This window comes from Gobio gobio (genome assembly GCF_949357685.1).
Source record: "Gobio gobio genome assembly, chromosome: 25".
In the NCBI taxonomy this organism is placed as follows: Eukaryota; Metazoa; Chordata; class Actinopteri; order Cypriniformes; family Gobionidae; genus Gobio; species Gobio gobio.
The window spans coordinates 32,955,185-32,980,365 of NC_137121.1; the positions used below are offsets into that span (position 1 = coordinate 32,955,185).

The 25,181-nt window shown below is 38.4% G+C and overlaps 1 protein-coding gene across 1 annotated transcript; it reads left to right on the plus strand.

Moving 5' to 3' along the window:
- Window positions 1–1,777: 1,777 nt before the first annotated feature.
- Window positions 1,778–24,878, plus strand: slc17a6a (solute carrier family 17 member 6a; the record flags this gene model as incomplete). Its single annotated transcript, XM_079809087.1, has 12 exons — window positions 1,778–1,863; window positions 3,282–3,537; window positions 3,667–3,785; window positions 9,921–10,035; window positions 13,177–13,264; window positions 13,344–13,430; window positions 13,512–13,654; window positions 17,349–17,498; window positions 19,580–19,712; window positions 19,813–19,923; window positions 20,030–20,157; window positions 24,531–24,878. The coding sequence occupies 12 exons, from the start codon at window positions 1,778–1,780 to the stop codon at window positions 24,876–24,878; spliced, it is 1,764 nt and encodes a 587-aa protein (XP_079665213.1).
- Between the last annotated feature and the right edge of the window lie 303 nt (window positions 24,879–25,181).

A 25,181-nucleotide genomic window follows, 5' to 3' on the forward strand; every position in this document is an offset into this window, starting at 1 on the left:
CACGATTAAAATAAGGGATTTATACTCTCATGAATTTGATGCGCTAGCTACTCCACATATGAAGAACAGACATACCAACTACTGACCTAATGCAGACTAATACACACACACACACACACACACACACACACACACACACACACACACACACACACACACACACACACACACACACACACACACACACACACACACACACACACACACAGCTGAAGCGGACTAGGTTCGGTCTGGAGAGAGGTTTACGTGAAATCTGCCCGGTGGCTCTCGCTGCAGTTCCATCTCTCGCCGCAGATCTGCATTGGGAACCAGTGTGGCGCTGTAGAGCAGGAGAGACTCACCCGCTGTCATCATCCAGGCATGCCGAATTTAAATACATTTTAATATATCCTGCTAACTTTACGAATTAAATCAGACAAATATTTGTTGCAGAATGTTGAGCACATTTATAATTTATTATTGATTATGTTTTGATATGTTTCGGATGAATATTTAATGAATGTGAATGCATTTGAACATTGACTAACAAAATGTTTTTACTGTTATCTTAAGGGAAAATTCCACTCCCACATGATCGCTAATTTTGCTTTTGTTTATCGTGTAATAAAAAAAATCACATTGACCTGCATTAACTTTCGTCCAAAGAAAATATATCGACTAAAAATGATCTTTACAATAAATAATATTTTTGCTTTGTAGAATGTTTTTGTCTTTGCGAAAAGAAATGTTATAGAATCATATAAAAACACAATTTAAGGTTTGAACCAAAGCATACATTTAATTTGAGAAATAAAATTATAAATTAGAGTAGCCTATTTTTCAGTCGGTTTTTTTTCGTCATTTTTTTAATTACATTTTTTTAACCGTAGGCTACATCACTTAAAAAAAAATAATTTTAAGTAGACTAAAAAACAGAAAAAAATCTACATTTATGTATGAGTTGCTTTGCAGGCTATTTATGAACAATTGAACAAACCCGGGCAAACAAGACGCATAAATCATAATCGCACCCTGTCCGCGCGCGCCCTCTTGTGGTCATTAGTCTTTTTTCCATGCCCTACCCTGTTCTCATAAATTATTAAAACAAAAGAATTTGCTATGAACTATCATGAATATTCCTGAATGAATGGGGGGAAATCTGACTCCAACAATAACCATAAATGATAATGTCTCGTCTCAGGAGCTCATAAACGGATACGCATCGCCTACTATCATAAACCTGATGAACTGTATCAAACAACATGTCTCATAAATAGGTTTGCTAATTGCTAGATGTCAATATTTCTTTTTAGCAGTTGATGAGTGCACGCGGGGAGCGCGCAGGTGTGGAGCGCGCCGCTCACTCGCGGAACAGCTGGACGGACGCGCGCTTTCCCTGTCCACGGTACCGAACGCGCTCCCGCACCCAGTGCCCGCTCCCACCGCTCCAGATTTCGTTTTCTTCTTGCCTCTTTGTGATTTTGGCTTTCCAGAACGGGGATTCTGACGGAATATTCTCTCCTGTAATTAAAATATATATTTATGTCGACAAAATGGAAAAGCGAGGAATTACAGAAGTCGGAAAGCGAGTTTCAAAGGACATCCCAGAGACTGTGAAACAAGATTTGATTTGATTGATTGTGTTCTCGCGCGTCTACAAGGAATAAAAACGCTTCTTTCTTTTTTTTTACTGGGTTAAAAAAACAGAGCTCAGGTTTCCACACTCAAGGAATATGCTGAGGAATCTCTCAAATTAAATCACATCTTATTCATATCGAGTGGAATATTATCTTTGGAGATGGATACGATGAAGGAACGAGTTTTGGCTCCCGGTAAGGAGAGATTGAGGAATCTGGCCGGGAAAACCCTGGGACACATGCACAGGTATCTTCAGCCCCTTCCATTCACACAATTACGACACAAACACATGTAATAATGTTTACTAAATTATCACTTTATTATCTCGATGGCAAAGCATAATTGACATGTCTACTGAAATTCTAAGAGCCTTTTTTCCCTCTTATAAAAACGGCTACATAACGCATTATTCATAATGATTTTTTTTTTTTCTCGTTATGATCAAATCCGTCAGAAACGCGTTAAAGATCGTGATATGATCGTGTGTAGATCTGGAGATGAGCGCATTCCTCAGGGATCGTCCCTCTGCCCACAGCGCTCCTGATCAATTCATTATTCATGACAGGAAAGTCGTGACACGACCAGCTCAGAATAAATCCCTTTAATTCAATTATTATTATTCATATTCCGCTGTTTTAAAAAAAATCCGTATTTTTAAACACAAAAAAATTTAGCCTATTATTTTCCTATAGCTCACAATTAAATGTCAGAATAATCACAGCTGTTTCCGTTTTACTTTGTTAAAATCGTCCAAATTCTTTGAAAAATGTGTTCTTTTTCCCCTCACATCGTTTTTATTTTGTATATCGCATGTCAGGCCGGAGATTATGAAACGCTCGGAACGGATCAATGAACGGTTTTCATCACAGACACACACACACACACACACACAAAAAATCTTCACTATGATCCGACACACAACGGCCAATCTAACACACCACAACATTACACAACCATATCTCTTGTATTTCGTTCGTTTTAATATTTATCTCTTATATTTAACTGTTGAAGCAGCCACAAAAATGAAATGTGTAAACGGATTATTATTATTATTATTTAATATGGTCACGTCACATTTATGTAGGTTATATGTGTATGTATTTCGACACGGGTGTAAGAGATAAAGATGCTGCAATGCGGTGTAAATAACTCGGTTTCGTGCTCAGATATAACAATAGAACTGTGTGTTTCCTGCTGAATGCTTGAAGGGTTTGATTATTGAATAAAATAAAATAAAATAAAGAAAAATTATAACATCATAAACCACAAACTGCAGGAATAAAATTGATTTAATGAACCAAAAAAAAAAAAAGTGTATTTTTGAATAACGTTCTGAACGTTCTTTTCCCCGGGAATCGATTCGGGTTTCGAACTTTACACTCTAAAAAATGCTGGGTTACAAACAACCCAAGTTGGGTTGAAAACGGACAAACCCAGCGATTGGGTTGTTTTAAGCAAACATTATCCCAACCAAAACCATTTTCAACCCACCTTGGGTTGTTTTTATAACCCAGCATTTGTTCAGGATTTGTGCTGATCGAATATTCGAATGTTGTTGTACATCCTTATTTCCCATCGTTTTGTTTTCATAAACCACCGCTCCAGAAAAACGAGATAAAACTATAGGTGTTTTAATATAAAAGAGCGCTGCTGTGTGTTGGCAGGGTGATGGAGAAGAAGCAGAAAACGGGAGAGGTTATCGAGCTGACGGAAGACGGGCGTCCCGCGCAGATGAAGGAGAAGAAGGCCCCCCTGTGCGACTGCACGTGCTTCGGGCTCCCGCGTCGCTACATCATCGCCATCATGAGCGGCCTCGGCTTCTGCATCTCGTTCGGGATCCGCTGTAACCTCGGGGTCGCGATCGTCGGCATGGTCAACAACAGCACCATCCACAAGGACGGCAAGATCATCATCAAAGAGGTGAGGATGAGGGCCAGGGGACCCTCAGACCCAGGGCCCCGCCCGGCCTCCCTCAGGGGCCTCAAGCGGCTCATTCACAGCTTTCGACACTGTTTCATATGTTATTAACGTATCTGTTTCTCCTATAAGAAAGCGAAGTTCAACTGGGACCCGGAGCAGGTGGGAATGATCCACGGCTCGTTTTTCTGGGGCTATATCGTGACACAGATCCCGGGGGGATATATATCCTCACGACTGGCTGCCAACAGGTGATTCCACACATATCCGGATAGGCTTTTAATTTCAAGCCTATAGTTCCAATATTTATTTATAGATTTACACATAGCCAAAAAAAGAGATATATTTGACACACTGTAGGTGTTTATACCAGGCGACTGTGCCTGTGCTTTATTTGGTTGCCATGAGCCCTGGATGCAGAAGAGCAGACACGCGCGCTTTCCTCTGGAGACCTCATTAACCACAGACAGGGTCACGTGTCTTCTGTTCTCCGCCATTCACACACTCCCTTTGACTGAAACACACTCGTGTTTTTAGATTGGAGCTGTTTAGATATAGGCTACATGTACAGAGTAATCTTTATATTACTAATATATATAGTGCTCTCAATCGATTTAAAAAAATACAAACATTTTTTTTAAACATCGGACTTATTTAATATTTTTATATTGTAATAATTCCACAGTTACTCTCCAAATGAATGTAGAAACCACTTAAAGACAGTATAAACTGATTTTTAATGATAGACATTCATTAATAATTAAAATATGTGACCCTGGACCACAAAACCAGTCATAAGGGTCGATTTTTTAAAATTGAGATTTATACATCATCTGAAAGTTGAATATATAAGCTTTTCATTGATGTTCGGGTTTGTTAGGGATACAACTATTAGAAAATCTGGAATCTGAGGGCGCAAAATAATCGAAATATTGAGAAAATCACCTTTAAAGTTGTCCAAATGAAATCCTAAGCAACGCATATTACTGCTAATAATACATTACAATAATATCTTCCTGGAACATGATCTTAATATCCGAATGATTTATGGCATAAAAGAAAAATGGATAATTTTTACCCTTACAATGTATTGGCTATTGCCACAAATATATCCGTGAATATAGGCTATATATATATATATATATATATATATATATATATATATATATATATATATATATATATATATATATATCAATTTCAACATTAAATGTAGCTGCGCGCAGTAATTATCAGGGTTCAAGGCCTTTGAGCACTTGCATAAAAATATATGATGTTTTATTTAGCAAGCATGTAAACACTAGATCATAGATGGAAAAGAGCATTTACAGCCAATACAGGCTATTTACTAACGTAAAATATGTTTTTTAAAGTGTTTTTGGCAGTTTTAGCACCACGTCTTGCCCGATCTCCACCACTTTTTTTTGGTGTCGTCAGAGTGTGTCCATACATATTCGTGTCGAATTCGGTGTAAATATCTAATGTCGTTTTGAAGTTATAGACACTTCTGAACAATTTGTTTATTGAGATGTAACAAATCATGCCAGTATATTACAAGAATATTACAAATAAAAAATAGTTAGATCTCGATTGATTGGATTTTTTTGCCACTTCCTATCAACATTTTGACATTTGGGCGTGATTGTTTAGCTATCGACCTATGTTTGTGAATTTACTGTGGTGGTTTCGTCTCGATTGGACAAACAGTTTTAAAGGAACACGCCACTATTTTTGAAAATAGGCTCATTTTCCGTCTTCCCTAGAGTTAAACAGTTGAGTTTTACAGTTTTTGAATCCATTCAGCCGATCTCCGGGTCTGGCGGGAGCACTTTTAGCTTAGCTTAGCATAGATCATTGAATCTGATTAGACCGTTAGCATCTCGCTCAAAAATGATCAAAGAGTTTTTATATTTTTCCTATTTTAAACTTGACTCTTCTGTAGTTACATCGTGTACCCGACGGAAAATGAAAAGTTGCCTTTTTCTAGGCCGATATGGGCTGACCTTTGGTCCTTTTTTTTTGAGCGAGATGCTAACGGTCTAATCAGATTCAATGATCTATGCTAAGCTATGCTAAAAGTGCTCCCACTAGACCCGGAGATCGGCTGAATGGATTTGAAAACGGTAAAACTCAAATGTTTAACTCTAGGGGGAGCTGGAAAATTAGCCTATTTTCAAAAATAGTGGCGTGTTCCTTTAAAGATATTCGCAAGTTTTTAAAGCGCTAAATCCAACCGTTGCGCAAACCATAAGGTGAAACCAGCCATGTTTGGTATCGTTGGACTCGGCAAGGATTCAGGAGTCTAAGGAGGTGACTCCTGTGAAAAACGCTGGCTTGAAACTTCTCCGGTTCCTTCAGGGCATCGTGCCGATGACGCATACCGAATTTAGTTTCCATTGGCTTTCATTAACCATAGCTGAATACAAAATCACTCCCTAAACCCTTAAATAGGGCACTATTTAAAGAGACAGCCATTTGTAGTGGTGTCCAAAACCATAGTGGACGTTATCGAGTGCACTCACTCAATCTCACATTGCACGTTTTCATTCACTACTTCAAGTGTACTGTATTAGTGGACTAATGTTGGGAATAGTGAATGAGGGTTTAGGGGACGATTTTGGATTCAGGTCTTGTCTAATAGATTTTAAATTTCATTGGCCAATGGTGGCCATGTTTTTTGAGATACGTCAATGTCCTCATAAACAGCACCTTGGACAAAGACACTGTATGGCAATCGGGCTAACGTTTGAGTGGTTATAGCCATTTTCATGTTTTTTCCTGTTATATCCTTTTTCACGCGACCACAGAATGAGCTCTTACGTAGGCGTGCTGAGTTTGGTGAAAATATCTCGTTCTGTTCGCGAGTTATAGCCAATTTAGTAAAAGTGGCTCCTCCTTCTTCCAACGTTTTGGCGGCCCTTAGGGACTGTGAACCCAAATTTAAAAATGTTTGATAAGTCCTCCAGAGAATCTCGCTGTGCTGGTTTGCTTCCGGTCGGGCCAATAACCTAGGACTAGTCCGCAAAAGTAGTTTTTTCAAAAAATACAAAATACCCGAAAATTTCTCAAATCCAATTTGTACTTTTTCGACGAACCATTTCATACTTTTGAGCGCTGTAGCGCCCCCGTCAGGCCAATCGGGGCGCGCCTCGGTGACGTTTGTAGTTGGTGTGAGTACCACCAGCTATGAAAGTTTCAAGTCTCTACGACTTACTGTTTGGTCTGCCCGATCAGTTTTAGAGGAAAATGATGCATCATGGGAAAATGTAACAATTACAATAGAGTTTCAGCGCTACGCTCTTCAACCCCTAATTAGGCTTTACAACTTTTAAATCGAGTGAACTTAAAGCACTCTTCACACAAACCCATTATAATAAATGTCATATTTACCTGTGGACTTAATATATAATCAATATACAGAAATGTAATGAAGTTATCAAACACACGGCATAAATAACAGATTCAATCTAGATGAATCCTCATTAAAGCTATCATGTTCTCTGTTCCCTTTGTTCTGTGATTGGCATTAATGACAGCGGGAGAAATAATGGTGAAGCGGTCACGACGCGGAGCGGGTGTGCGACGCTGTGCGTTATTCTTCTAATAATTCAACGGCCCGTCGTCAATTATTCCTTACGCGTGTGTTTGTGTGTATTTATGGGTTATGTGTGTATTTGGGTCAATGACAAATAAGGTTTTTAAGATAAAAAAAAAAGTTTTTATGTCCAAAAAATGTATAGTGTTGATTCACATTGGTTTTACAGCTTTTAAGACAGCATTAATTCATTATTAAACAAGATTTCTGATTTTACCAGCCAGAAAACGTCAGGTGGTGTGATCATATATTCATTTAAAATAATAAACATTTAATGTACTTAGCACTACTGAAAACTTGTAGATATGAATCATTGTAGAGTCTAAAATGCATATCACAGGGAAAATTCCCTTTCTATGTCTTTATGTATTGCCCTTTTAGTCCAATTCATATAAACAGACACTTTTCAATTGCAGTGATACTTTTAAAAGTAAATTTGTTGGTCGCACCACCTGACATTTCAAACTCAATTCAAATCTACAAGGCATTAAAATGGACACCTATACAAATGTTTGACCATATGCTCAATGTTATACATACATTTTTTAAATCAAATACACATTTTTATAATAACAACACATTTTCAAAGTTTTCCAGGGGTCACACCACCTGACATGATAAATTCAATCAACCTCATCATTACTCAAAAATGTCAAATGATCTAATATTCATGGGTGACTAATATTGTTACTGCATGTCCTCTGGGGTCTTCTGTGTGATGTCATATGCGGTCACATGGTTTTCTTAAAGGAACATGGCATAAATTGGCATTTTTATGTCGGTCGCTCTCCCTGACATTTGGAGAAGTACATTTTTCAGTCAAAAGTTTTTTATAGTAATAGAATAGTTTTGAAATGGGACTGATACTCTATTTCCCCTCATTTATAAGGAATTTAACGTAAAACACACGCCAAACTATTTGATTAATAATTTTGCTGAGAAAATGAACCTTTTTTTGTTTTCTGCTTGTGCGTTCGGACGGTCGCACCACCTGACATTTTTGGTCTTTCAAACGCCACAACTCAAAAAGTCGATTGAATATCAAAAAATGTAAAAGGGTTTCTTATAAAGGAAATTTTGAAGATCAATTTGATATATGACGTGTTTATTAAAATTCTTTTGAGGAAAATAATGAATTCGGACACAAAAAATACATGTCATGTCATTGACCCGTATACGTATAAGTGTGTGTATACATGGGTTTGCACTTTACATGTATTTATCCCTCTGGTGCTCTTCGGTCATTTCTGAGCGGAAAATGTTCTGAAAATCACAGCTCCATCGGAATGATATGAAACTTGGTGACTTTTCTTGCATTAGGTATGTAAACACACAAAACAATTGGGGTCATGATTCGAGCATGCTAATTGGTCGTAAAAAAAAAGTAGCGTTCATTGTCTTCGGTCATAATCACCCCCATATGAAATGAATGGGAAATCGGCAAACACACAAAAATTCACCGAATATTTGTGTGTACAATCTACAAATCGGCCACAATGCTGAAAAAAAGTACACAGCAGTCAAGGGGTGACACTCTAAAACATCAAGAGTGTGATATTGACACATCCACTCACACACACACACACACACACACACACACACGCACACTTATACACACACACACCTATGAAAAACTGAACCTATGAACCACATTTTGAATTTTTAAAAATCACAGCTTCATCAGAATGATATGAAACGTGGTGACTTTTCTAGCATTAGGTATGTAAACACACAAAAAATTGAGAGCATGATTCGAGCATGCTAATTGGTCGTAAAAAAATACTCCCACTTGTGCTCTTCGGTCAAAAATGACCCCCATAGGAAATGAATGGGAAATCTGCAAAAAAAAATCTATATTTCTAACAAACAAAAAAATATCTAAAACTTTATAATAAATAGTCTTTGAGATTTTTAAAATATATTCAAATCCATCAACAACAAAAAAAATCATTAAATGTGTTCAAAACAGACCTAGGGAATTCTCAAGCCTCTCCAGAGACCTCTAGTGGTTACACACATGTTTGCATGATTTCTTAAATAATTCCAAAAGAGGGCGCTAATCTGCCTTCAAAAAATGTATTTTGAAGGCCTAGTCTCTATTTTAACCTGAAATACTGCTTTAATGTAAAAAAAAATCAATTTTTTTTTTTATAATTTTCAGTGGCAAAAATAGACCATCATTATTGCATAAATATTACAAAACATCAAATTATCTCAAAATACAAAATTAAAAAGAAAAATATTATTGAAGAAAAATAAATTGCATTGGTTTTACTGGGGTGGAGGAAGTTTCATTTGTAGGTGTCCGGTCACTTCTGACCGGGAAGACAACCAATGCAACCCCTAAACGAAGAGCACCAGAGGGTTAAGTATAATATAAATCTTTGGTCAAATAATATTCCATAGAAACAAATGATGTAAATTGCGTTTTTTTAAATGTTGTAAATGTGCACAAAACTGTCATTTGAGACGTAGCGTGTCTAAAGGAAGAAGTGAATGCTGTTTTTTGATTGAATGTTGAGATTTCCATCTGACTAACATGGATTTGTTTCCACACATTAAACGGCTGCACCCAATGTAAATGAGATTGCACACACGCTTAATAAAACATGTGTTTTCCTGCTTTGAGCATCTTAGAGTGATGTCTGTGCCAGACGCGGATGCCTTCGGGTACGGTCTGATCTGATCTGCCGCTTGTCTCCTGCTCACTTCCTGAGATCTGCAGATGTACCTTCAGTCAGTGGCGATTGCAGTGTTCTCATGTCCTGTTTCTGCACACGTTGATCTCCAGGGTGTTTGGTGCCGCTATCCTGCTGACGTCCACACTCAATATGTTCATCCCCTCCGCCGCACGCGTGCACTACGGCTGTGTCATGTTCGTGAGGATACTGCAGGGCCTTGTGGAAGTAAGACTCTCTTCTCTATTAATCCAATCACCAATTCATCATTTAACACGTGTCATCCCGAGCATTTACACTAAACATTACGGGTTCAGCCCCCTAGAGCTACCAGATGTTGGACTATCATGGGGTCAAGAAGCAAAGACAATCATTTCCACTCATCTCTCAGTTCAAAGCAAACAAAAGTCATGTTTAATGCACTGCAAGCATGCTTTTCTTACTTAGTATTTTTGTCTCGTTTCCAGTCCAAATATGAGCCTTTACCTTTACATTTGTAAGAGTGTACATCAGACACACAGGAGTGACAGATTAAAAGAGAATACACAGTTTATGAAAAACGAAACGCTTGAAAAGGAGCGTGTGCTGACTCATGACGTCATCTCTTACTCAAACAGAAGTCAAAAGATGAACCCTGAGAGAGTATTAGCAGCTGCCCGCTGGCTTTGTGTGTGTGCTATTGTTCAGTATGTGCTGAGTGTTGACTGTTCATGAATTAAAGCCCATTTGAGGTTATTGTAGCACACTAGCTTGTGTTGTGTGTATTGACATTAGTTCTGTGGATGTGCTCTCTTTCGCTGGCCGCAGCAATTTGTGTCTATCAGTGACTGATTCTGTGACAATTAGCTACTAATGAAGATTTAATGGGCGGCATTAGTGTGTTTGTGCTGGAGCAGATCGGATCTGCTTGCGTTTGCGCGAGTCTGCATGCATCATTAATCCTTATTTGAACTGCGATTGTATGCGTTATTGTTCATTTGTTAAGAGCTAGATTGGTCTGTTTTTATGACCCCTCGTCAGATACTTTTTTAAGTTAACTTTTGTTCTAGAGATGTTACATAATGTGAATTACCTTGCTACACTGTAAAAAAATATTGGTTGTTTAAACTTTGAAAAGTGCATGTTCGTGCTGCCTTTAAATGTTGTGTTTAGTCAACTTGTAATGTGAAATTGTACTAAGTGACAACTTGGATATTGCGTTGCCTAAATACAATTTTTTAAGGCAGTACGAACACTTACTTTTTTTAAGTTTAAAGGGTTAGTTCACCCAAAAATGAAAATTCTGTCATTAATTACTTACCCTCATGTCGTTGGACACCTGTAAGACCTCCGTTCATCTTCGGAACACAAATGAAGATATTTTAGCTAAAATCTGATGGCTTTGAAAGGCCTCCATTGGCACAATGGCACTTTACACTCTCAAGACCCATAAAAGGCACTAAAGACGTCGTTACGAAGTCCATCTCACTACAGTGGTTCTAAAATAACTTTATGAAGCGACGAGAATAGTTTTTGTGCGCAAAAAAACCTAAATAACAACTTATATAGTGATGACCGATTTCAAAACACGGCATCATGAAGCTTCGAAGCGTTATGAATCAGTGAGTCGAATCATGATTCGGATCGCGTGTCAAACCGCCAAACTGCTGAAATCACGTGACTTTGGCGATCCAAACCGCTGAATCGACTCGCTGATTCATAACGCTTCGAAGCTTCATGATGCATTTTTACTTCAGCCTTTTTAAAATTTGTAAGTAAAAATTTGCATTTTTACTTCAGCCTGAGGCTTAATATTTCAATTTTGGTGTGAAGTGGTCATTACGTTTGCACAAAAATAGAACTTTTTTGTTATAAAAACAGAAAAAACAAACAAGCCCAGCCCAGGTTAGAAAAAGTAACGCAAAAGTAACGTAGTGCGTTACTTTTCTTAAAAAGTTACTAAGTAACGCAATTCGATACTTTTTAAGGGAGTAATGTAATATTGCAATGCATTACTTTTCAAAGTAACTTTCCCCAACACTGCCCATGACTCATTAAGAGACTCGGGACAAGCCTTTTGGACCATGTTGGGGGCACGCCGACCATTTTTCTGTCGTTGTGGATTCGGACACGCCATAAGTGCACCTGCGCCGTACGCTTCAGACCATGTGCTCAGATCGTGAAAATAGAGCCCAATATTTGATCACAATGGATACAGTGCTGCAAACTACTCAACTTTTTTAAGGTAATTTCGCCATTTTAATTTAAAAATATGTAATCACTTAACATGTTGTCATTCATAACTGAATGTGAGGAGACAAGAAATATTAGAGACACAAACAAGAGTGAATGTGTGCATATTTTTAAATAAAGTATTATTTAGAAGGAGTTTAAAAGGATTACTTCACAACTATAATATAACTTCTTATTTCTTCTCCTTTAAATCCCCTTTAACCCTCTGGGGTTCTTCATTTATGGTTCACACTCAGGACTTTTCGGGTCAAAATTGACCCGTAGGGTGGGATTAAGATTTGTGTGTGCGTGTGTCTGGGGGTCATTTTTGACCCGAAGGTCCTGAGTGTGACAATTTTTTTTGTGACCACTTGGACTTTTCAAATCCTGTCCCCAATTTGTTTGGGTGTTCATATACCAAGTACCAATAAAGTCAACAAGTTTCTGACCATTCTGATGAAGCTATGATTTAAAAAATATATATACGTATATAAAACGCTTCAGGTCATTTTTGACCCGAAGTACCCCAGAGGGTTAATCCTTTGATTATTTAATTTTGTTCACCACCCCTAAATAAACTAACTTTGCTCCCCATCAACAAGGCATTTTCACCCACTGGATATTTCCTCTTTTTTGGACCATTCTCTGTAAACCCTAGAGATGGTTGTGTGTGAAAATCCCAGTAGATCAGCATTTTAAAAAAAATACTCAGATCAGCCCATCTGGCACCAGCAACATTTTTCACTGACCACGTTCAGAGTCACTTAAATCCTCTTTCTTCCCCTTTCTGATGCTCAGTTTAGTTCGGGGTGTTGAAATGAGTTGTTTTTTACGATGCATTGCGATGTGGACGATTCTGCACTTTTGTTTAACGACATTCAGGAATTGTACTTTCTTGGAACAGAGAGTTCATATTGACTGCTTGTATTCATTGATGAAAATGTATGTGCAGTAATATTGCAGCGCATCGTGATGTATCGTGATATCGAATCGAACCGTTGACATGAATTGAGTCGTGAGACCAGTGACGATTCACACCCATAATGTCTACATTATGTAATGAAAATATATTCACAATCTTTCACATGTATTTCATACATAGGTATCTTTTTATGTATGTAACACTATTATAATATATATAAAATATTCTGTGTGCAGGGCGTGACCTACCCAGCATGCCATGGGATTTGGAGCAAGTGGGCTCCACCCCTTGAGAGAAGTCGCCTAGCGACCACCTCTTTTTGTGGTAAATACAATTTGCCTTTTTAAAAACCCACATAACACAGAACACCCTAAATAAAAGCTTTACTAACACTGTGTTTCAGGTTCATACGCGGGGGCTGTGATCGCCATGCCATTGGCTGGAATATTAGTGCAGTACTCAGGCTGGTCTTCTGTCTTCTATATATATGGTAGGTTTATGATCTTATAATATAAGGTTCATTTTTGTGTGTATTCCTGTCCTCCATGATTGTCTCTCCACTGGGCTACAGGGTGTTTTGGGATTGTCTGGTACATGTTTTGGATTCTGGTTTCATACGAGAGCCCAGCAGATCATCCCACCATCACAGATGAAGAGAGGACTTACATAGAGGAGAGTATTGGAGAAAGTGCCAATCTAATGGGGGCGAATGAGGTACGTTTGCTTGTGTGGTTTCCACCAGAGAAATCTGAAGATCCCATGAAATCAAAGTTGGGTATTAGTCTGTGACTTTTAGCTTCAAGGTAATAGTGCTGTTCAAAAGATTGGACTCAAGAAATTAATTTATTTTACAGTACATGAAATTGATCAAAAATGTACAAAAAATTTTCAAAAAATAAAAATTTTGATAAAAAATGACAGCATAATGCTGTTAATTTTACTTTCTATTCATAGAATCCTTAAAAAAGTATCACGGTTTATACAAAAATATTAAGCAGCACAACTGTTTTCAACATTGATAATCATAACTGTTTCTTGAGCGGCAAATCATCAAGTTTTGGAGTAATGATGCTTTGATCACAGGAATAAATTACTTTTTGAATTTGTACTTTTTACTGTATTTTTGATCAAACAAATGCAGCCTTGGTGAGCATAAGAGTCTTCTTTCAAAAACATGAAACAATCTTACGACCCCCAACTTTTGCTTGTGTAAAATTAACATAGTAGAAAGTATCCAATTGCTACAGAGTCATTTGAACTATGCCCGTTGATCACGCCTCCTGTGGTCTGATTGGTTGAAGGACTATCCAATTGCTACAAAGTCATTTGAACTATGCCCGTTGATCACGACTCTTGTGGTCTGATTGGTTGAAGGACTATCCAATTGCTACAAAGTCATTTGAACTATGCCCGTTGATCACGCCTCTTGTGGTCTGATTGGTTGAAGGACTATCCAATTGCGTACAGAGTTATTTGAACTATGCCCGTTGATCACGCCTCTTGTGGTCTGATTGGTTGAAGGACTATCCAATTGCTACAGAGTCATTTGAACTATGCCCGTTGATCACGCCTCTTGTGGTCTGATTGGTTGAAGGACTATCCAATTGCGTACAGAGTCATTTGAACTATGCCCGTTGATCACGCCTCCTGTGGTCTGATTGGTTGAAGGACTATCCAATTGCGTACAGAGTCATTTGAACTATGGCCGTTGATCACGCCTCCTGTGGTCTGATTGGTTGAAGGACTATCCAATTACGTACAGAGTCATTTGAACAATGGCCGTTGATCACGCCTCCTGTGGTCTGATTGGTTGAAGGACTATCCAATTACGTACAGAGTCATTTGAACTATGCCCGTTGATCACGCCTCTTGTGCAGTAGAACATACAGAGCAGACTCCCCAGACCAATGTTCAGTCTTAAAAGATTGAGCTTGGTCTGGTGGTACCCAGACAAATCACCGTTCACAGGGATCAGTGAAATTGGCTGAGCTGTATTCGGCTGCCAGGCCAGTAAATGGCGATGTCCCTTCGTAAAGAAACACTATGCGCCTATAGATTGAAAATGTAACACGCATGTGCATGACGTCACGTTTTCACAAATTCACATTTTTGTAGTTTACACAGAGACGATAAGGGTATCGTTTCCAAAAGTTTGCATTTTCAGGCCCCCAAAAGGCCATTGTCATGTAAACAGAGATGTATAAAGTACTAGAGACACAGACTTGATTATAAGTACAAGTTCCTTATCAAAAAAGTGACTTGAGTAGAAGTTGAAGTGCTCTTTAAGCACCACACTTAAGCAGAAGTACTAAAGTATTCAAAACATTTTGTACTTAAGTATTGCAAGTAGTTTATTTTAAAATGTACTACTCAAGTACTGAAAGTAAAACTACAAGTATTGTGTTATGTAGTTATTAAAGAAAGTAGTCAAAAGTTTGAACATCATATTGTTTTTATTATTTCAAATGATTAACCTAAAGGACAATCACAATGTTGGTAGGTAATTTTTCTACACATTGCCATATAAATAACCTGAAAATACTATAGTTCATTAAGATTAAATCTTACTAACAAAAAAAAATGGGGTAAGCACACTTATATTCTCATTTCAAGAGGTTTTCTGAGTAAATTATTTGTTTGTAACACTTTACAATATGGTTTGATTTGTTAACATTACATTAGTTAATGTATTAGACTAATAACTAACATGAACTAACCATGATCAATAAATTTGTTACTGTATTTATTAATCTTTGTTAATCTTAGTTAATAAAAATACACCTGTTCATTGTCTGTTTATGTTACTTCACAGTGCACATTAACTATGTAAACAAATAGAGAGCAATTTGAGCGCAAGACGCTTGTGTTGTTTTAAAGACAGTGAATGTGCGCGAGCGGGGCTCTCTCTCTCGCGCGCTCTCTCTCTCTCTCGCGCGCTCTCTCTCACAGCCACGATCACTTGAAGTTGAAGGGGTGGAAGGTGGTGTTTTTGGTTTGTCCATCTTTTAAGCTTATCAAAAGGCAGAACGGAAGCAAGCGCAGTCTTCTTAATAGCTTGACTCAGCTTCATCAAACCTGCCATCTACCGTTCTGGCAGTGGTAGTGTGGGTTTGGAATGGAATGATTCGTAACATTTTTATAATTGTAACGAGTAACGATGCAGCACATAAAAAAAATATTGGAGTAAAAGTATTAAACTCATCGAAAATATGTACTGAAGTAAAAGTGGAAGTAGGAGAAAAAAATAATACTCTAGTAAAGTACAGATACTGCCTTTTAGTACTTAAGTACAGTAGTGAAGTAGTTCTACTTCGTTACTATACATCTCTGCATGTAAATGATGTGCCAAAAGGCATAAAAAAGTTTTCCGTTTTCTATAATTAGTCGTATAATGCCCCCTTAAATGGTTAGTTCAATGGTCAGTTTCAGCCAAACATAATCAGAGTTATCCTGAATATCCTGGCTCTTCCAAGCTTTATAATGGCAGTGAATGGTACCTTCGATTTTGAAGCCCAAAAAAGCACGACTCCAGGGGGTTAAAGGTGCTGTATGTAATTTTCTGACTTTACTAAAGCATAAAAATACCATGATATGTTTGCAGATATTTAGGAAACATAAGTTCACAGACTTGTTTCTCTGTAAAAAATGTACTTTGACATGTGCGTTCCGTGTCAGAATGTCTGTTTTTGTTTTGGTCTCTGTGATCCCGCCCACTGCTAATTCACCCAATAGTATTTCGACGCTGCAGAAAACACAGCGTAATGTTTGGAAGCCAGCAAATTAACTGGGTCAGAGATCGCAGATCCTACCCAACCTAAACAGCTTCGGCATCCATCTAAAAATCTCTATGAAAGGAAACATATTAAAACGCGAATAAATCAACTCATCAACTTAAGTCTCCTTGGCTTCCATTGTCATTTGCGCTCGCTCCTGTTGCGTGTCCTCAATCTGGCTACAGCCGTGAGCGTCGAGTCTGAGGAGGAGGGGGCGGGGCAAACGACTATCTCCAATATTTTGAATTTGGACTGCAGAAGCCATTTCAACCACTAGCTGTCAAGCTTACATACTACACTTTTAATAAAGGCCTTCTGAAGTGAAGCCATGCGTTTTACTAGGAAACATATCCATATTTATAACTTTATAAACCATAATCACTGGCTTCCAGTAGCGGTCGTACAAGAGTCTAGGTCCGGCGGAAGAGCGACCTCTGACCCGAGGTCACAACGTGACAAACGACTAAAATCGAATGTTTTTATTTATTTCCTTGTTTCCAACTTCTGAATGTCCATCAGTAGAGAGACAGAAAGGTGGATTTACATAATCATGCTTGTCAAACTGTTTTGATTGCTTAAAATCTCCATGCTACAGGTCTTCTATGGTTTTATCAACATGTTTCTTTTTCCTACAGAAATTCAAGACGCCCTGGAAGAAGTTCTTCACCTCCATGCCGGTCTATGCAATCATCGTGGCCAACTTCTGCCGGAGCTGGACCTTCTACCTGCTGCTCATCAGTCAGCCGGCGTACTTTGAGGAAGTGTTTGGCTTTGAAATCAGTAAGGTGAGAGAATCCAGGGAGAAAATGTTCTTGCATTAATCAAGTCTCAGTATTTGACAGCTCGTAAGGCTTACACGCATGTGTGTTTGCGGTATGAATTGGGCTCATATGCAATCCTTCTGGTCAGGCCTCAGTTTGAATCCTTACTATCTCTTGTGTTTGACCCCTCGTTCACGGAGTCGCCGTATTGGATTGTCTTTGAGATGTCGGGCATTCAGAAATGTGTGTTCATAGTGGCGTACATAAATGAAACCTGACAGTGTTATTGATCTCCGGCTCCTGAGCTGAGAGAGTGATATAAATCCTGCAAGCCTGACATGTGTAATTGAAGCGAAACGGCCTCATATCTGCAGCATGGGAGATTGGACTCACAAGTTGTTTCGGGGTTTTATCAGTCAGGGCTTGTTGAGGATTTTAATTTTAGTTCTATTTTTGAGCCACACATTTGGTTATTTCAGCCAGACATTGTTCACTACCAGTGATGAAGCACACACCCCCTCCCCAAAATCCCCAAAATCTAAATTCATATGACTTTTGTTCTTCTGTGGAAACCTAGGAGAAAGTAAGCATAATATCTGAGCTGTTGTTATGCACCATAAGTATCTAAAACTTTACAAAAAGGATACAAAAGTATCACATGATACAGTGAGGCGCGCACCATATATGGAAAGTGTTCAGGAGATATACTGTAAGGTTTTGCAAGAAAGAAACCGTATTATTCAGTCAAAACACTGAGCTTGGCCGTTACTCTGAGAGCGCTCCTGTGAGTGAGTGCGAGCCATCAGCAGCCGCTCGGTCAACGGCCGAGCTCATTATAAAATTTCTGCTTTTGAGGTCCGAAAAAGATAGAAGGACATAGGGCATTGGAACAACAGCAGGGTGAGTAAAACATGGCTTTATTTTCATTTCAGGGTGAAATATCCCTTTAAGCTATACAGTGAATTTGTGTGAGGAATATGCGCAAATAAGCTTTAAAATGTCTAAAACGTGCTACAGCTGACATGCCCTTTTAATACATGCAACCATTTAAAAAGGGTATTATGGAAATAATATTCTTAAGTGTTAACTGAATGAAATGTTTTCGGACATGTCATTCAGAATGAAATGAAAATGTATTATAGAGTAAATTTATATCAAATGCAGTTAACTGAATTTAATAATGCTTGTTTGACCCACTTGTATTAGGACTTACTGTAAGTATGTATATAAAATTTCATAATTACTTCTATTGTCTTCGAAATATGGTTAAAGTTTACTGCAGGATGTACTGGTTATGGTAAAACATATACTTTAACTGAAGGGGTCATGAACTGTTTTTTTTATTTTTTTATAGTGTTGTCTGAGGTCAACTTATGACGTTTGTGTGTTTTTTACATTCAGAAACATCATAATGAATAAGTAATAGGCTATTTTTTGCCATGGTTTTGAGCCTCTCTGAAGAAATGTTTGGTTTTGATGGGTGTGCCGCACTGAACACTTGGAAGTAAACGCCCATGGCTAGGATTGGATAAGATTTGCATATTTAATGAGCTTCAGCTCCCCTGTCAGTACACGTGGGAATTGTTTTGAAAGTGTCTGGAGAAACACTCATAGGACTCCGAAAATGTTCTACAGTAAAGTACTTTAAATGTGTTTCAAAATGTTATCCGACACGTCAAAATAAATGTACTTTAAAATAAGATTATTAAACCATAATTATTTAAAATGGCATTATTTCAAAGTGTACTTAGGGTGAATTCAGGGTGTATGAATTCAGTATATATTAGTATATCAATATATTAGTGAATAATAATTTAGGTATTTTAAGTTTTGAATTACACTATAAGTGCATATTTAATACAATTAAAGGCACTTCTTTTTCACAAGGGAAGTGCAAGCGAGTTTGAAAGGTTTAACGGAAGGGTCCATAAAAATCATCGATGTTTTGAAAAGTGTGGTGTTTAACAGATTAAAGTAAGTCACGTGGGTTTGGAACGACATGAGGATGAGTATATCTGGTAAATGGATATTTGTTTAGTTTTCATAATTTTGATGAACTGTCCTTATGAGGTGACGTCCCGAGCGCTGATGGTTTCTGTTGGCAGGTCGGGATGCTCTCTGCTCTACCCCACCTGGTTATGACCATCATTGTGCCAATTGGCGGTCAACTGGCTGACTGGCTGCGCACCAGAAACATCTTAACCACCACCACCGTCAGGAAGATCATGAATTGCGGAGGTGAGAGTGACCGTATTTGATTACATCATTTGTATTTTTTTAATGAAATTAATCAAAAATATTGGTTGGCATGACCTTTGACCCACCCATTTGACTGTAGGGTTTGGAATGGAGGCCACGCTGCTGTTAGTGGTCGGCTTTTCCCACAGTAAAGGTGTGGCCATCTCATTTCTGGTGCTAGCCGTCGGTTTTAGCGGATTTGCTATATCAGGTGAGACGCTTTACAATTCTGTTGACACGTTATAGACTTCAGTGCAAGTTTTGGAATCCCATTTTGATTCACATGCATTCAAAAAATATATAAAATACATTTTCAGGTTTTAATGTCAACCACTTGGACATTGCGCCGAGGTATGCCAGCATACTGATGGGTATTTCTAATGGAGTGGGCACACTTTCTGGAATGGTCTGCCCTCTCATTGTAGGAGCTATGACCAAAAATAAGGTGAGAAATACTGAAATTATCCTCATTTTCTTTATTAATTTATTCAGTTTTCTTGTTGTGTTTGCCCTATTAGCATAGATTAGCATAGATTTATACCCTCGCTGGAGCAGCTAGTCATAAAATATCTCATCTATTTAAACATTATGACTGTTCTGTTGTTGGCTGTAATAATAAACTGAGCCACTGAGGATGCAGTGGATTAATTTCATTTGTGAAAGGAATGTGCCCAAGAAATGAGCTAAATTCGTATATGCGTGTGAATCAGTGTACACTGGACTGCTTTGCAAACGAGGGTCAGTAAACGCAGGGTTTGCTTCTCAAAGATGGATCAAATCCAAATCTGAAGATACAACTTCATATCCAGATTGGCGCCTGCACTTTATAATGTGTGTGTTTGCAAATGGTCTTTCTGAATGTGCTTGCCTTACTGTATTCACAGAGCCCAGAGCTTGATATTTTTAACCCTCAAATGCTCAGCGCATGTACAATTCAGAAGCGCACTTTTATTACTTCTTAAAATAAGAAGGCCTTGTTTTGCCCTCCAGGTGGGCGTTCCTATATGCGTGTGACGTCACGTGAAAACTATGAATAGGCTCATATTACAAACACACTCTTTAAATAACACAAAAAATACTGCGCTATTGACTTTAGAGCAGGTTTGTGTTGGTCAATGGCGCAGTCGATTTCAGTTCCTCAAAATATCAACACGCCAACAATGCTCCTGAACACACCTGGTTTTCAGACCAGCACACCCATGGGCGAACAGATGGCGAACAGATTTGCTACTTAAACAACGTGGCGCTGGACGTGAAAATGATAACTGCGTTGGGCTGAAACTAGCAAAAAACACTTCGCCCCTGGCGTCGCATTGCGCCGGGTATATGAAAGGGCCCAATGCGCGGTAACTTACATGTTCTGAATATGAAGTTGGACAAACAGTTGGTATTGATCCATCTTTGAGAATTCTACTCACTGTATAGAGACAGAGCGTATTTAGGCCCCGCCCACACTGGGGGGTCAATCCAACGCTCTCCATTGACTTTGTATTGCGTGACGCGCCTCCTTGCCATTTCTGACTTATACCAAAAAACAGAACAATGTCTAAAAGCTGATATGTGACAGGGTGTACAGCAAACAAGCTAAAAAACACATAAATACGTTTTTATAAGCTGTCGATCCCAAAAAAACGAGCGTTTAAGGAGACAAAAGTGGATACAGGCAATAAGATGTGACGCTTCAGCAGGAAGAATGGGTACATTTTGGGATCCTGACACTCAGTATGCCTCAGTGTGCAGTAAACATTTAGTCACTGTTAAGTCAAATATCCAAATGTCAGTTTTATATATTATATTTCCTGTCTCTGATTACATTCCCCTATAGTCGGCGTCGTTCTCAGTGTAATATAACGTGTCGCGCTCTGTCTCAATGGCCTGTATCCACTTTTGTATCCTTAAATGCTTGTTTTTTGGGTGAACAACTTATAAAAACTTTTGGGGTTTTTGGTTCTGGGTTTTTTAGCTTGCTTGCTGTACATTTTGTCACATACAAGGCTCCAGACTAACTTTTTTCACTAGGAGCACAGTGGCACCCAACTGAAAATTTTAGGGGCACAACCAGAAAATTTAGGGGCGCACACCGTAAATCAACATGCTAACCAAATCTACTCATTTCCACTGTATTACTAATAGGGATCTGTATCGTTAAGGTTTTAATGGTATTACTACTCTTACCGATACTGCTTATCGATTAGGTACTTTAACAGTATTCTTATCAGTTCTTTTTATTATACTGTTTTTTTTTGTTTTGTTTTTATGAAAAAAAAAAAAACATAATTAAGAACATAATTAACATGGCTTTATAATCTGAAAAGTAAAATATCTATAGCAAAAGAAACCGCAAAGTTTGAACAAAAATATAAAACATCTATTTGTAAATGGACCAGTGTGCAGGCATTCGGAAGGTCTGCTAACATTAATATTACAGTAAAGAACAAACCTGCAGAGAAATCTAATAAAGTAATGAAATGTAAAATAACACTGCATAGTTTTCACTGTATAAATTGATAGATTAATGTTTATAAAAGCTAAAGTTATTCATTCAAGAGATGTGAATATTTTCTATTTGCCTTTTGTTCGATTCGAATGAATGGCTCAATCGTCAGCAGGTTTATTAGACGCTGCCCCTTTAAGACAGAATGCAGAACTAAAAATATCATATTCTCCTATTTCTCCAAACTATTTACGCCCATTTAAGATATAAACTGTTAAAGTAACTACTCTCCAATCCGGTCATTTTGACACCGGCTATTTGTTGTTTATTTGATGGTTTAGACGCGCACACAAAGTCTTAAGTGCAAGTCGGTCCATTTCGCAGCACACACGCATAAGCCGCCTTGAAGTTGGAAACAGCGTCTCTTGCGCGGATTATTGTGCATTTAATAGCTCTTTATTATCAAACACATCCCGCAGTTTAGCAACAGTAGAGACTGCAGTTTACAACAATCACTGATTCTGACGTTAAGTTTAGGTTTAAGGAGAAATGACAGCGCAGCTGTGAAGGGAAGGATGAGCTCGACGAACACGACTATAGGAATAGTTTTACCTCATATCATCTTTTTATAATTATTGGAAGCCGAAATCGAAAATAAATTTATTTTAATATCACAGCACATCCCTAAAGTTTAAGCAGACTAAACTTTTGTGTAGTTCTCTTGGCCATCGTCACTCATTAAAGCTGACTGTGGTGTTGTGTTCGCTGTAGCTCGCTCGCTTTCTCTCTCTTCTGGATAGCGAATAGCAAAAATGCATCACGGACAAATGGTTTAATATTATCTCATATAGAAACGGCTGGGAAAGATAGAATTTGCCAGACATAACGTCTATCAATTATAATTAGTAAGTGTATTTTCTTAATTTCTCCAGTACCAACAGCAGGCAAATTTACTGGTCGCACATGTGCGACTGGATGTAAAATTCAGTCGCACACTCTCAAATTTTAGTCGCAAAATGCGACCATTTAGTCACAGTCTGGAGCCCTGACATATCAGCTTTTATACATTGTTCTGTTTTTTATTTTAAGTCAGAAATGACAAGGAGGCGCTTCACGCAACACTCTCAGAAAAAAAGTTTAAAGGTACACAATTGGTCCTTAGGGTACAATTTCCCCTTAAATTAACCATTAGCAGGCAAGTTCGGTCCTAGTGAGCCGATGTCCTGCAGAGTTTGGCTCCAACCCTGAAAGACATCTATAGAAGCTCTTATTGAGAATTAACAGAGGTTTAGATGTTGGTTTTATTGAAAATATTTGGTCACCATTATGGCGATCGGTGTTTCCTTTAGTTGGGCAGTTTAACTCTTGGCTTTTTCATTTGAGTTTGTGGTTTTTGTTACAGTGTAAACAAAACACATAATCTGTTCAAATCAAAAGAAGCCATAAACAAAAATTGTCATGAAGAAAAATGTTTGACTAAAGACTAAAACTACTAATAAATTATATTCACCAACAATGCTTTCTTGCCACAGATCAGGCATTCTGAATTTTGATTTTTAAATACATTCTAGGGGCAAAAAAGTTTAGATGCACACAGATATCAAGAATCAGCATATGAATCTCAACAATGATGACATACTTAATGCTCTAATGCATGCTGGGAGCCATGCGTTTTATACTGTGGTGGCTTAGTAGGGTTGGAGCTAAACTCTGCAGGACATCAGCTCTCTAGGATCGAACTTGCCTACCCCTGACTTAGAGGTACAAAAATGTACCCATAAGGGTACCACCCCAGTGATGGCCACTTGTACCTTAAAAGGTACAATTTTGTACTCTTTTTTTTTGAGAGTGAATACAAAGTCAATGGAGACGGTTTGATTGTTTACCCCCCCGGTGGGCGTGGTCTTCAGATTATGATGTGTGTCTCTCTGTGTCTATAGTAAGCATGAACTGGAAAGGCTCTGCCCACTTCTGAAAGCAGCTCATTTGCATTTAAAGAGACACATGCGGAAACAGCGAGTTTTTGCATCCACCCAAATAGGGGCTTTCAAAACATCCTATAATTAATAATCCCTTGGGTATTTTGAACTGAAACTTCACAGACACACTCCGGGGACACCTGAGACTTATATTACATAATGAAAAAATGGGCATAATAGGTGTCCTTTAAATAGTCTCCTCCCATAAATACTGCGTCTGAAAGGGAAACTCCTACAAATGCATATGCAATGAGATCAGCCGCGAAAATAACCCTGTCCAAACCTATCCACCGCTAATGTTTCACTGCGTGTCTTTAGTAAATCCTGACAGTAGTTTTTTAACGCCAAAAGAGGTTTTGCGCTGGAGCAAGCTGTTAGTAAATCTGGCTCTAAATGTTCCACCAGACTCGTGAAGAATGGCAGAACGTGTTCCTGATCGCCTCAATGGTGCATTACGGTGGCGTGGTGTTCTACGGGATTTTTGCGTCCGGCGAGAAGCAGCCGTGGGCAGATCCCGAGGAGACCAGCGAGGAGAAGTGTGGCTTCATCGATGAAGACGAGTTGGCGGAGGAGACCGGCGACATCACGCTGAGCAGCGCTCCTTTCGGGGGCCAGGCCGGTCTCGGGGGCCCCGCCAAAACATACGGGGCCACAACGCAGCTGAATGGGGGATGGGCGAAAAGCTGGGAGAAAACCGAGGAATACATCCAGGAGGACGCCGAGCAGACGTATAGAGGAGACGGGTACTCGTAGACATTTCATTCCCAATGAGTCAAAACAAAACAAAGTCAAAAAGAAATAAAGATTATAGACAGCTGTAGGAGGCAGAGATGTCTTTTAAAAAGAGTCTCAAGTGAATATATAACAAATATGAGAGATATTAATAAGAATATACAGATGATTATATATAAAAAGTCATATTTAGGATTATATAAAGAATATATATGGCTAAATCAGTTTAAAGACTATGTAAATGTTTCTTTTAAAAGTGCAGATATGTTGAATTATTACTGTGGTTTACAACATTTAATCAACTGACAATATTCAATAGCACAG